Below are 14,277 nucleotides of genomic sequence, written 5' to 3'. Positions count from 1 at the left end.
AATGTTTGTGATGTATAATCATTTTAAGTTACATTTTAAAGAACTTCCAATACAAACACTTCACAGAATTGTTTTATTTGTGAGACGTGAGAGGTATGTGATTTTATTCTGTTAAAAATTCTGTACATAACATTTGCAAGCAGGTTATACACACAAATTTAAGTGATGTATTTGGCTCTACATGAAAGCAAAAACATAAGTAGATTATGCAATGGTACATCTGATCAGCACGAGAACCTCCTTTGGGACAGACACCTAATTAGATTAGTGTGCCTATCATTTCGCTTGACAGCATCAATTAGTATGTTAACTAAAAGAGGTAATTAAATCTTTAACTGAGACACAAGTGTGATGAATGAGCCACCAACATATTTTCAATGACGCAAACCAGATGACATTATGTGGGTCAGTTAATATGAAACTCAAATTTACAGTGCTTACAAATCAACGTGACCAGGAAAGATGAGCAATTAGCTTTAGTAGTGTGCAAAAACACAAATGTTACACTTATAACACAAAACATATATTTACAGATATCTGGAAAAGGTTTCTAACCAGTTGGACTAAAGATTACAATGACTTACTTCAGTGGTTGTGTCAATTTAACAAAGACTTACAGCATAACACAATTTTGCTGAAAATATTTCGTTATAGACTGAAACAGACAACCTGTCATTATTCCCATGAATCCAGGGGGATTAGGGAGGAAATGTGAAAAAACTAGCAGGGAAATGTAAAACAGATTCTTAACGCATTTAACCATTAATTTAGGCTTACCCTGGCTCGGCATAACTGTGAAAAACTTGTCAGGACAGGTTGATGTTTTTTTTTTATTAACTTAAAGACCTCTACAAAAAATATATTCCCTTATATTTAGCCAATATTGATAAAACTCAACTTGTCCTGTAGATATTTACACAGTTATCAAAAAGGCGAGGTGGTGCAAGCCTAGATGAAACTGACCTTATTTGAAGTGGATCTAAATATCGTAAAAGAAATGAATGGTTAAAGAATGCAAAGAGATGCTTTTCCAGCTTTGCAGTGATATTTGAGAGATTATAACTCACACTATATCAATCCATTTTGAAGATGTTTTGTAAATGTTACAAAATTAAACATTTTAATTGATTATGCGGGCAGGTGATTCAGAGAGTCATTAGAAAATGATTTCAGTGAATGGGAGGAATTCTCTGTCCCTGAGGGATGCTGAGTAAAACAACCTTTTTTTCAATGTCTGACTAACAAATGCACTTTTTAAAAGCACGTTTGGGAAAAACAGAGGGAGGAACAGAGAAATACAGAAAGACTTACTGAGATACATAGAGATAAAGAGTTATTTTATTCTATCTGTACTGTAAGTAACGTTTGAGAAGGTTTGGGAGGTGCAACTGTGGGATGAGGTGAAGTCGTGAACGGCCCAGGTAGTCTCTGATACTAAGACGACACAGCTGACGGAGCAACTGGGGTGTTGCTGTGAAGAGAGAGGGAGGGAAGAAAGGTCAGGATGAGAGCGTGAGAATCCGCCATCAGTTGCTAATATTGTACGTGGTTTTCATTGATACTTCTACCAGCCGTACCATTGCTGTACCAGTAGAGTTTAAAATGGTCAGACCCAAAACAAAAACAAAACCAACACCTGGTAAGTATCTGCAGTACCAGCTCATTTCAAACATTCAAGTTGTATGAGCCATTCTAACTTCCTCTACGTCAACAGATCAGACCGTTACCTTCGTACAGTAGTAACTGATCAGACCGTTACCTTCATACAGTAGTAACAGATCAAACCGTTACCATTGTACAGTAGTAACAGATCAAACTGTTACCTTTGTACTGTAGTAACATATCAAACCGTTACCTTCATACAGTAGTAACAGATCAAACTGTTACCTTTGTACAGTATTAACAGATCAAACCGTTACCTTCATACAGTAGTAACAGATCAAACTGTTACCTTTGTACAGTAGTAACAGATCAAACCATTACCTTCTTACAGTAGTAACAGATCAAAGCATTACCTTCTTACAGTAGTAAGAAATCAAACCGTTACCTTTGTACAGTAGTAACAGATCAAACCGTTACCTTCGTACAGTAGTAACAGATCAAACCGTTACCTTCGTACAGTAGTAACAGCTCTTCCGCAGAGCTGTTTGGTGGTGCCGATTCCACCGGTCTCTTCAGCTCTACGTTCTTAGCGTTGATGTTCGCTCCGAACTCTAACAGCACGTTTATGATCTCAGTACAGTCATTCTGAGCGGCAGCATGGAGCGGGCTCTCTAGTGACCTCCCCTTCCGCACATCGGCCCCTGTGGAGCAAAGGAGATCGGTTGTGTTCAATAGAGACGGCTTACAGCGGGAAACCAAGGATAGACGTACTGTAGTTCAGTTGACTCATTACCCTTTCACCCCTTTTAAAAACACATTTTCCTACTGAACACGGCCAACAAGTGCAAGAACTACAAGTAAAACAATGGCCTGTGGCAGGCCTGTTCGTAGTAAAAGCATGACATAGAAGAAGAAAAAAACATTACAAATGGCCACATCTTTTTTCTAAACAAATGAAATAAAATGTGCGTAGATGTCAACGGGGAGACAATTGTGAGTTAAGACCACAGTGTCCGGGTAGTTTCTGACCTCCGTCGAGGAGTTTCTGTGTGCCCTGTAGATCGGCGGAGATGCAGGCCATGTACAGTGGGGTCCCCAGGTGAGGAATGTCGTAGTTCACGTCTGCTCCCCACGTAATCAGGGCCTCCAGACATGCAATTTTGCCTGCACACAATACTTCCTGTTTAGGTGGACACTCACTCGAAAACACACTCTCATTGGACAGCGGTTGCACTAATAGAGTGACAGCAATCAATCGGCAGTTCACTTATGTACCTCTGCTGGACGCCTCGTGTATGGGCGACGGTTGGCTTATCTCCGACTGGGGCTTTGCGCCGTTTTCCAACAGCAACACCGCGCAGGTGACGCTGCCCGCCGAGCAGGCATTGAACAGCGGCGTCACGCCATCAATGGTGGTGGCGTTGACCTGTTCAGACACGGGATTCACACACGGGCAGTTACAAGGAAGCCATAACAGCGAGACGATCTGAACGCGAAAAGACGAGGCGCCGTCACGGCAATGGTGAAAATGGTAAACGCGTCCGTCCTGACAATGGTGCGCGTGTGTGCGCGTGCGTGCGTGTGCACCCGTGCGTGCTCGGGACTCACATTGGCCCCTGCTTCGATTAGAGCCCTGGCACATGACGCGTGGTCCGACAGGCAAGCCTCGTGCAACGGTGTCACGTGGTCTATGGTGGGGATGTCCGCGCTGTAGCCCTTTGGGACGAAAGCAATGGAACATTTCGGGAATCACACTATTAGATGAGATGGGAAAACACATCACACGTCGTTTATCTGGACCAACACAAGCGGAGTCAGAATTGTTTTACTTGATTTGTAGTGGTTGCACTGGGGGGAGGGGGAGGGGGGGGTGGGTCACCAGAAGAATGCTTTGAATTATGCCCCCCCCCCCCCTGCCGCCGCGCCCGCCCCCCGCCCCCACTCACCTGGGAGAGTAGGGTCCGTAGGGCCAGGAGACGACCCTGACACGCTGCCTCGTGGAGGGGAGACCGGTCCGCCCAGGACCCTGGGGGAGAGGCGAACACTGAGCGTCTCCATGACAATAAACCACACAGCTTGTAGCGATTGCCTTTCGCAGCCACACAAGCTCTCGTAGGGCAAAGCCAGGAGGAATATAAACAGCGCAGAAGTGCATTCCCGTTGACGCCGGATGTGCATTGACAGCATTCCTCATTGCTTTTGTTTTCTCTTCATCCTTATTATTCAATCATTACCGTAATCCCCAATCAGAATGACAGTATTTCTTAAAGACCGGTGGTAATAAATACAGAATACAAACTTTTGCCCTGTTAGATGTACCCACGTTTAGTTCAGAAAACGGAACACCAGTGGTGACAGTTGCCAGAAGTACTATAACTGAGCATTTCTGAGCGCTGGATAGGTTTTCACTCTGTCACTAAATCATAGAGGGTGAGTGCTATATATAGGTTCAGCTTAACCAAGCGGGCCATCTGGCACGCAAAGCCTTGTACGACTGACAGAGCTGAGTTCAGTGTCTCCTTACTCCCTAGCAACACTACCATCCCGCTCACAGGACAACATAGAATGCAGGTGCGGAAATGTTTTATGAATTCCGTATTTAGCCAGGCGAAATCCTATTGAAATAGAAACCCCTTTCATCTGAATACTTCAGCATCAATCCAATACATTAATATAGAGAGCTACATACCCATGTCTCCGTCTCCCCACGGAACATCTAGCCACTGATATGTGTATGACATTTCTGCCTGTAGGACAAGAGAACGCCTGTCAACTAATGTGCTGCTACTGTACTGAAGGGTCTGGTTGTCATGGTGAAGAGCTGTGAAGATGGCGGCCATGTTTGGAAGGGCATTGCTTATCGTCTGACAAGCTCATGTAGCACATTGATATGGATGAGTGTTTCTTCCAGGTAATCTGTCAAACTAATACTTCACATTTTGTCTGTGCACATTCGGGAAAGTGTCTCTAAAGATATATTGTAGATTCTGAAACATCGTTGATAGGACAAACACTCAAGGGTTTTCTCTCAGATGATACAGAACATAACAACTGCAAAGCTATTCTTAGGAAGCCCTTGTTAGACTAACATTAAGTAGTTAATTCCAGACAAAACAGGATCAGCTGACCTGCTGGCAACCCTGCTCTCCCATCTCTCTTTTCTCACATTTCTCCAGGAAACCAGCCTACATTTCCCACAGTCGTTCCCTGTTAAGCTGGTTGCCAGGTGCAGTTGAAACTATGCTCAAGCCTTGTGTATATCTCTCACTCTAAAAGGACAGTGTTTCTGTTCTAGCCGTGTAAACTGGGGGCTCTTGTGAATATTGCAACACCAGTGTTATGAGCATGTGACTTTTTCTCTTGGCTCCCCTTTTAAGTAGTATATTCCTGGTAATAGCACACCACTGCATTTAAGACATTTAGAATGGCCTTTACTATAACACAACTACTGATACACCTGTTCAAGCCCCCATGCAATCTTAGTAATTGTGTTTTTAAATGATCACTGCACGTTTAAACAGAAATCAGTGTGTGTGATTAATGAAAACAAATGTATATATAATAGATCACTTTAGTTGCTTTTGACAGGAGTGTTTGCTAATTGGGTAAAGTGTTAAATAGTCAGGCATTCCATTGTAACAACTCTCACATGGCTAGGACACCACCATCCATAAAAAATATAATTCTCTATTTTGTCAGGCGCTTGGGGGTATTGTAAACAATTATGTGATTAAACTTCCGAATTCTTCACTCATGGCATAATCACATGCTTTCGTGGTTATAGGCTTATGGTTAGACATAAATTGAATGCCTCAGAATGGTGTTTATAGGTTTGTGAGACTATAAAGGATGACTATTAAGTTATAACGGTGCGTGTAGAGAAAATATGAAATACTTATATTGGCACTTTTGCCACCTTCCCTTATAATATAGCCAAACACAGTTATTTTTGCCACTAAAACTCACAAGCTTGCCTACATTTAGAGTGATTGGTTTATTTAAATAAGACTGACTTTGTAACCTCACAAAGTACACCAAAACTTCCAACCCACCAGAACAGGCTGGATTTCCAGGTCTTTCTTTCAAACCGCATTTTTATATCATTATCATTTAAAACAGTGACATTAGGTTTTTGACTTCACAGGGCATTTAAAAAGTTATGATTAGGTTGAATGCTGCGAGGTTGTCCATAGGTCCTACTTGTATTAAATATGACTATGATCAGAATGATGAGTGAGATCACAGGATTGCTTCAGCTGTTTTAGGCCAGTTACATTACACAGTAATAGGCACCTACCCAGGATATCCGCATAGGATTCCACTGCTACTACATTACTACATGCCTACTACTATTACCACAGCGCACAGGCCTACGGTAGTAATGCTAATAATAATGGCATAAAATGATTAAGAATCCTATATAAACTTGTAGTACTAGGGTTATTTAAACGATTATGTAATATATGGATATGTATAAACCTACACCATGGCCAGTGGGATGCTCTTGGGACGTCTATTTGACCAGATGTGTAAAAAAAACAAAAAACATTTGTCATGTCATTACCTTCTTATTTTAATAGCCAAATAACTTAGATCATATGTGAATGTTCAAGAACAGGTGTCTTTTTCCCATAAGAAATGTGAATCCCTGTAACTCAAACTTGAAAGATTGGCACAGCGCAGGAACCCTTATATCAACATTGTTCGGTGACACTGAGTGCGCAAATACGCAATTATTTGTGCGTAAAACGTACTGACCTTGGCTAGTTAAAATACCCCAGCAGCGTGTTTTCCTTTTAGCGCTGTAATTGTCTGCGTTCTCTAGCGTCCTTTTGCTTGGCGTCTTTTCTGATCGCTGCCCGCTCGAGCTCTCCATAGATGGAACTTCAGGCATGTTTATATCACAAATCCGCCCCTGCAGCACAAGGCACCATGATTCAGACTGAAGCTGCTCTCTGATTGGCTATTTGGCTTGTTGTTGTTTCAAAGCAGAACGAAAACATGGAAGGGGGGGACGAGAGATATTGCGAGATGGAGAAAAGAGAAAAAGATTGCGTGAAAGGGAGAAAGACCGAGAAAGATGGTCGTTTGGATAGACAGAAACTGGAGACAGAGGGACAGAGGAATCAGACTGTTAGAAATGCGTTTGGAGAGAGACAAGAGAGAGAGTGCCAGCGAGGCGTTTTGAGAAAACGTGTAGCAGTGGAAACCTGCTATTTTTATCCCAGGTTAAGAAATGGCTTAGACCAGAAGAGCAACCTTTAACCCAGCTAACCTCAGGGTTATACACATTAAGTGTTTAAAAATGTTTTATTTCTGGGTGAATGGATCTTTGAGTTGAATGTACCTACTGCTTATGTAAAAGCATTTGTGTGCAATACTAAACTGCAAAGGCCACATACTGTTTATAATTGTAATTTGTCGATTTATATGGGTTATGATGGTCAGATTATAAGTCTGGCACTACAGGATGACATAATGCAGGTTTCCCTTGGTAGTTAAATAATCAGGCGTTGACGGCCCAACAAATTAACTTGCCAGATGCCCCTGGTCTGAAACAGTCCTTGATTAGAAGGGAAGTTTGAAAAGTATTTTCTCCCTCCAAAGCCATAATGGGATAGCCATACTAAATGTTGTAGCTATACGTGAAAAGTGATAGCTACTTTAGCCTTTGATTAAACTTGTGTTATGTTTAACCCAAACCAATGTAGAAATAGGCAGTAGCCTGTGAACTGCCAAGACTGTGCTATTAACAATGTTTAAAATTGACATGTCTTAGATAGGATGTACAATAAGATGTATGCAGCTTCCCACTTGCAGTTTGAATATATATTTGAGGTAGTCTGTAAAAACTGTCATGTGTCCTTTTTCCATTTTCCTTTTTATCATTATTTTACCAGGTAAGATTACTGAGAACATATTCTTATTTACAGCAACAAGCTTGGAAATATTAAGAATAACTGCCTTGCTCAGGGGACAGCACTACAGATTTTTTATCTTGTCGGTTTGGGGAGTCAATCTAGCAATCTTTTGGTTACAAGTCAAATGCTCTAACGGTTGTTACAATCCAGTAATTTACCAGTCCCTCAGCAAGAAGTGTGAATTGAAAACAGACCAACAAGAAACTCCACAAAGAAAGGATATATTTATATTATAAAGGGTATCTATTAGCCCCGAAGACAGACTGGAGACAGTAGTTGAGCATTTTACAGACTGTGCTTTGTAATTTAGCAAGTTGGAATACCCGGACACACACACTAAAAAAGTGGGTGTATGACACTACCATAAAATAGCAGTCTGTTGTCTTACAGATATAGCTACTTACTGTGTCCTTGTCCAAAATCGTAAAACTCTTCAGCAATGCGGGCTGCCTCTTTCCGATTCCCCTTCACCACATAGAAGTAGGTAAGGATATTCAGGCTAATCTTGACGAAGAGCTTGAAGCAGAACAGAGCAAATATGGAGAGGTATACATTGTAGTAATGTACTGCACCGAAAGACTGGCTATCCACAATAACAGCCATGTTTCCTAGCTTGTCTAGCCTTGTTTATGCCTGGCAGTAGCTGGCTGCTAATGTTTTGGAAATTTAAATGGGGGGCCTGGCTATCTGTGCTGTGTTGACACTGGGACTGGGTCTTATGCCAGCCCAGAATTACACAGAAATCCCCCACAGCAGCTGGGTCGAGACCAGTGATGGTACATTTATTATAGCGCTGCCTGCCTGCAGGACAGCGAGGCCCATCTTCATGCAAGTGTGTCTCAGTGGGAGTGCTGATCTAAGATCAGGTTACCCCTATCCATGTAGTCTAGTTCATTATGATCTAAAGATAAAACTGATCCTAGATAAGGAGCACTCCTGCTCTGAGAGGCTTTGTAAATACAGCCCAGAGTCACTCCTGCCAGCATAACTTGTGTTGGGCAGGGCATATGGTACAGCCATAGCCAAGGGGATTTGGCAAAAAGAGACCCATTGTGTCTTGATTTAGAGCTCTCCGTAGTTGACCTTTGGTTTGTTCCATTGGATGACATTTTGTTGATATCCATATAAATCGGCAGCATGAGAAGAAGATATACTCAGTGATGTTATGGGTCAAAAATGTTTATAGTTATTTCTCTTCAATCCGAACATAAACATTTATTACCCAATCCGTACTAGTTAATAAATTCGAGAGCATTAATAGCAGTGCGAACTGAAGTTCACCTCCATAGCACAAGGGGCGGTGCAATCTCACTTTACTTTTCAATCGATTGAGAAACAGTATCCCCTTCCGTGTTTTTTCGTTTTAATAACACTTCCTGCTTTCGCAGCTTGAAGTGTAGCATTTACCGTTAGTCTACTTCTTATTTATAAACGCGAAATATATTTCCATTTAAAAATGAACACAGTATTATCGAGAGCGAATTCTCTCTTCGCGTTTTCGCTAAGCGTAATGGCAGCTTTGACGTTCGGCTGTTTTATCACGACTGCCTTCAAAGACCGTAGCGTGCCGGTGGATATCCATGTCTCCAGAGTAATGCTGTGAGTGATGATGACGATTTATTAAACTGCATTGCTTTGTTTTATCTGTATTTTGTAGTCCGTGCTTTGCACATTTATATTCCTATATTTAGTTATTGGTCTCAGTAACAATGTCTTTCCGAAGTCGTTAGTAAATGCATAATAGCATTCGTCTTTCTTGATTAATGCCAATCAATCATACTGTTAACTAACGTAAAGTAAAGCGTGCATTTTAAAACAGCTTTTAAATCACAACTAAAATACTAGTTTTGGCACATATTTACCACTTCAGATACAATCGATGTTACTAGACAGGATGCCAACTGGTGCTGTTTGCAGGATATCCAATAGTAGAAGAGCACGTCAGCGCGGCATACATTTCTTGGTGTAACCTGAACAACGCCACGAGCTGCCAGCAGATGGAACGTTTCTAACTTGATCTTTTACAGCGAACACACGTTTTGGTAAATGTGGTTTACATATGACTTTCCTGCTGCTCCCCCTGTGCAGCTACAAAAACAACGATCTAGATACGTAGAATGGGACAACTCTACCTAATGGCCCTTAATGTGTTACATAAAACATGGACATTGTATATGTTTTGATTTGTCCCGTAGCCAGGTCTATATTCTGTTTTAAATTGCGTTTCCTTCAAGGACTTGTGGGATCTTACTCTATGATGGGCTTGTTGTAATGCAGGTGTTTAGAAGGTGAGGGTTTGGGGTTACTTCTGGATCCTTTGCAGTTGTCACTAAACATTATTTGGCGTGTTATAGCCTAACAACACACTGTCTAATTGATGCACCTTCAAACATTTTTTGTTGCTTTGTGTATCAGCAAACTGTCCCCCAAGTTGTTTGACGTGGGCTTCAAACGCAGTCAACCAATGGGAGCGTTACGTCTTTTGACTCTGAGCTATCCCGGATGTTTACTCCGTCCTTATAGTGGCTGAACTGTTTGCGACGCGTCTTTCAGCGCTACATGGACATCTAGCTGGCAGTCAGCGCAGGATGACGTGCCCCAATTACAGGCTGGACCGAGGAGAAGCACAGCTCTCAGCTAAGGGAAGTGCTGAGGTGTTTTGTGGAAGCTGGGTTGCGACTGCCGAAGGAGATGTAGCTTTCAGCATCACTCGGTGAGGAGTCCTGGGCACTCCATTTTGACGCAGGTGTTGTGGGACAAACATAGGATAAAGCAGTGGCCATTAGCAGGGCTTTCTCCGCAGAACAAGCATGAGCTTCAGTAGTTCGACGGTCCTCCCATTTTGTATTTTTTCCTTCACGATAAAGCTACGGTGTTGGAGCCTTTGCTTTGACAACTGGACCAGGCAGCACGTCGGTGGACGCTCATTGGGGAGCCTGTAAAATGGCTAAGCCACTACAGCAACTAGCTGGCCCCATTATGGTGTCAGAACACCCCTGGCATGCATCTCTATATGAGCTGACAGATTTTCAGCAATGGCCTTCACCCCACCATCTTCCATGTAGCCCAGATCTGTGGAGCACCTGGTTAACTCTCCACGTGGGCTTTTTCTCCCATCTTAACGGTGGAACTCTACTTCCTTCAGAGAACCCATTGGCCTACTGGTGGCTCCTCGGATAGACAACCTCCACGCCAAGACACTCGGTTTCACTGCCTGTTTCAGGCCAAGTTGTGGTTGCGCCATATTCTTGAAAAACACACCGTTAAAGATTATACTGTAATCCAGGGGATTTTTAATGTTTAGACTATTTTGCGTGAGCAGAAGCCTGCGCCAGACTAGTTTTGCAAACTCATTGGTGTTTGTGGTATGGTTATTGCCACGCTTTGGAGGCCTTCCTGAAGCTTGTGTATTTAATTGGATATTGTGTGGCAATTTCACGCAGATAGACTCCTCAACGAATACCGTGACTTCTTATTTTGTGTCATAGCAAAGGAATTGTATACTTATGTGATCATCAATCTGCTTGTAGTTTATCAAAAACAATATATAACACTTTTTTCCCCCCCAGGCCAATATTATGTAATACTTGTGTATGTGTGACAGAAAATCTCAATTAAATATGTTAAGTCGTTGCGAGTGAATCCACTATGTATCACACAGTTCTTTCCAAATCAAAACATAGGCTTTAATGCAATACATTGCTTACACAGGGCTTATCTATGTACTCCCTGGTTCTTAATGTAGTCACAAATTATCGACCAGAAAGAACAGATCCGTGGGGCAAATTAGCTGCTTTTAATAGTTAACAGAGCGAGCAAGGTGACATTTGCATCAAGCCCTTGAGCAAGGCTTATCCCTAATTGCTCATCTAAGTAGCTCTGGAAAGAAAGTGTCTGCTAAATGATTAAAATGTAAATGTAAGTTGCACAGTAGTTACTGCCCACAGCTTAAATGTACCACCAGAAGCCGTAAATAAATGTAGCCTCCAAGCTTGTGGTGCAGACAAGACGCATGCAATCTAGACAACGTAAGCGGTTCTTTGTGGAAATATTTGATCCGTCTTAAATAAAGCAATGCACTTCACAAAGCCAACTCAACCCTTTTAAACCCCGTTCACAGGAAAAACGTGGATGACTTCACAGGACCCAGGGAAAGAAGCGATCTGGGGTTCATAACGTTTGACCTCTCAGCTGATCTGAAGCCCATATTCGACTGGAATGTCAAGCAGCTCTTCCTCTATCTGTCTGCTGAGTATGCCACCAAGAGCAATGCAAGTATCCTGCACCAGGCCCCGGGTCACTCAGGCCGTCCCCTTTGTTTGCTTGGCTAGTCATCACAATGACACTTGATGTAGACCTAGGCAATTTGTGTGAAGGGATAGCATTTTGCATTGTTGTCCAGAATATTCAGCTTTACTCCTTAAGTCTTTTTTACTGAGCATACTTTATATTGGGAAATGAATAAGCTGAAGGCCAAATGTCTGCCATCTTGTATACTAAACAGCAACGTGTTGTTTCAGGCTCTGAATCAGGTGGTTCTCTGGGACAAGATTGTGCTGAGGGGAGAGAGCACCAAGCTCAACCTGAGAGACATGAAGTCCAAGTACTTCTTCTTTGATGATGGAAACGGTCTTCGGTAAGGCCACTATAAATGTTTTGGATTTATTTTATTAGAATTTTTAATCTGTTTTTTTGAATATGTCTCTGCCGTTTTGTTTTGCGTGGGGAATGTACCCTTTCATGTCGCAGAGTGGCAGTGTAATACCATTTGCGCACAGCAGAGGGCAGTACACAACTGCTTTTGCTGTCCGCCTCTCCCCCTGCTGCCTTCCCTGTCCTCTCAGTGGAAATACTTCAGGAATGCTGTGTGTTGTTTACAGGCATTGCATGATTCTCTCTCCCCAGGGCCAACAAGAACATCACGCTGACGTTGTCCTGGAACGTGGTGCCCAACGCCGGCATCCTGCCTCTGGTCATGGGAGCCGGGCGCATGTCCGTCCCATTCCCCGAATCCTATGAGACCACCAAGAGCTACTGAGTGCCGCTGTCGTTTGACTTTTTAATAAAAGCGTACATTTGTAAATGGTCTGATTGTCTGCGGTTTGAGTGCTGCCGCAGTCTAAACACGGAGTGATTTGGACTGGCCTATTAAACAACCCTGCTAGCATGCTACCTAGTAGGTAGGAATACACTGGGCACACATTGTAAGTTGTATGTTAGTGTGGATATTGGGACATTGTGGAGCAGATTGACTTGGTAACCACAATGTCAGACTGTTCCTGCGTGTAGCTTTACGGCTGTACTTGGACCTGGACAGTAAAACAAACAGCAAATGGGAAATTGTTAAATAATTCCTTCTTTGTTTCTTCCCTGTATGTGTTGCCTTTGTTATAAAAAAAATATTCTGAAAGTTAATTCTGTATAATTGGTTATTTGTAGAGAAGAGCCTTGATTAAACCTATGGACCGATTTCCAACATGGCCACACGTGACCCACCTAACCTTCCGCATTCTGTCTCCAGTGCATTTAGTGTGTTGGTCACGTATAGAAGGATGGACTCGGGCCTAAAAATCCTTTAGGATTTTCTAAAATGTTTGCCTCAACCATCTCTGTTTTATCAATAGTGAATTCCATATGAATTTAATGAATATATCAGCGTGAAACATCGTCCAGATTAGTTAAATCAATGAAAAGATGTAGGCTGCTTGGTCCAGGTAGAGATGCATGATGGTTAGAGCATGGGTCCTGCGAGTTTGCTTGTTCAAATTCCAGGTGTGACAATGTGAGCAAATTGCTTTGAGCACAGTGCTCATCCCTAATTTCCTCTGTAACACGCTGTCTGCTGAAATACTAAAATAATGTTTAAAAAAATAGAGCGGCTGTGCAAGACTAATGTAGTACACTTGAAATACAAAATTACAGCATTAAGGCCTAATACGTTTGAGTCGGAATTAGGGAGGTACATTAGTGGAAGAAATTCCATTGTGTCACACAATAGGAACAGAGAAGTCCAAGGTTTGTTGACACACCGGCCCCAGTTAAAGGAGAAACATAATTATAGCTTGCCAAATATTTGCATTCGAAAGCCAGATTTCTATCTTGGAAAATCAGTGGGAGAATATCGAGTTCATAAGAGCTGTTCTTTGTTCGTCTAGTATGCGAGAGTGCCGGATACCACACAGGAGTTGTGGAGGTGTTGCTGCCACTGCACAATGAAGTGTCTAGAATGGAAATCCACCACCTAGACATATTCAACTCGTAGTGACTTACATATAATGGGAAGCGCGTCACATCGTATTTCCTTAACTAAATTTAGATGTCTTTTTATGCTGTGACAAACGGCAGGCATACCCGAGTGGGTCTGTTTTACAACACCTCTTCAGACAAGCCGCGCAGTGGCTTCAGGAACCACTGATAATCGCCCTCAGCACCTATTCAGAAGCCCTGTAAGCTCTTACAACCAGAGAGAGGGAGTGTTGGGGCGAACTTTTCCCCCAATCTGGTGATCAGGGAAGGACATTTTATTAGAGTGATGGCGTTGGGCGTGTGTGTTTAAGAATGCCCGTGTAACTCATGTCAAGAGTGTATTAACGGTATGCGTTGCTATGAGTCAAGGGTTTGTGTAGTGCTACAGGCTTCATCTGTGGAGCTCAGGGGGATAACCTTGGATTAACAGGCACACTTCACTGAACAAACAAGGGCAGATACGGCGTAGCCAGGTGCATCTCGTCCAACATATGCATGTTGGACGACT

General features: G+C 42.5%; 2 protein-coding genes across 5 annotated transcripts; one reads left to right on the top strand and one right to left on the bottom strand.

The window, feature by feature from the left end:
- Positions 1 to 59: 59 nt before the first annotated feature.
- asb5b (ankyrin repeat and SOCS box containing 5b) lies at positions 60 to 8,325 on the bottom strand. 4 transcript variants are annotated; one of them, XM_010894467.4, is made up of 8 exons: positions 7,928 to 7,987; positions 6,361 to 6,517; positions 3,549 to 3,628; positions 3,211 to 3,318; positions 2,878 to 3,028; positions 2,632 to 2,766; positions 2,112 to 2,303; positions 60 to 1,471 (listed from the first exon to the last, which is right to left on the bottom strand). In XM_010894467.4, the coding sequence occupies exons 2-8, from the start codon at positions 6,494 to 6,496 to the stop codon at positions 1,344 to 1,346; spliced, it is 930 nt and encodes a 309-aa protein (XP_010892769.1). In that variant the 5' UTR covers positions 6,497 to 6,517; positions 7,928 to 7,987; the 3' UTR covers positions 60 to 1,343. The 4 variants fall into 4 exon arrangements, with proteins under 4 accessions (XP_010892769.1, XP_010892770.1, XP_010892768.1 ...); XM_010894468.2 differs by lacking the exon at positions 7,928 to 7,987 and adding an exon at positions 4,292 to 4,349 and having other exon boundaries at positions 6,361 to 6,445; XM_010894466.3 differs by lacking the exon at positions 6,361 to 6,517 and having other exon boundaries at positions 7,928 to 8,325.
- Positions 8,326 to 8,863: 538 nt separating this feature from the next.
- spcs3 (signal peptidase complex subunit 3) lies at positions 8,864 to 12,934 on the top strand. Its single transcript, NM_001304229.1, is given in 4 exon segments — positions 8,864 to 9,122; positions 11,644 to 11,794; positions 12,044 to 12,159; positions 12,429 to 12,934. Coding segments are annotated over 4 exon segments (543 nt in total). The 5' UTR covers positions 8,864 to 8,979; the 3' UTR covers positions 12,562 to 12,934.
- Positions 12,935 to 14,277: the final 1,343 nt, after the last annotated feature.

The sequence above is a fragment of the Esox lucius genome, chromosome 25, assembly GCF_011004845.1.
Source record: "Esox lucius isolate fEsoLuc1 chromosome 25, fEsoLuc1.pri, whole genome shotgun sequence".
NCBI lineage: Eukaryota > Metazoa > Chordata > Actinopteri > Esociformes > Esocidae > Esox > Esox lucius.
Note: the sequence above shows the minus strand (reverse complement) of the source record. Positions and strands in the feature narration are given on the sequence as shown.

What these genes read in the sequence shown, in the direction of transcription:
- asb5b (XM_010894466.3), bottom strand. Translation starts at nt 8,126, where the DNA reads ATGGCTGTTATTGTGGATAGCCAGTCTTTCGGTGCAGTACATTACTAC. An exon ending in TACGGACCCTACTCTCCCAG is followed by an intron (nt 3,319 to 3,548) that starts GTGAGTGGGGGC and finishes TTCGTCCCAAAG; the next exon opens with GGCTACAGCGCGGACATCCC. An exon ending in TAATCGAAGCAGGGGCCAAT is followed by an intron (nt 3,029 to 3,210) that starts GTGAGTCCCGAG and finishes GTGTCTGAACAG; the next exon opens with GTCAACGCCACCACCATTGA.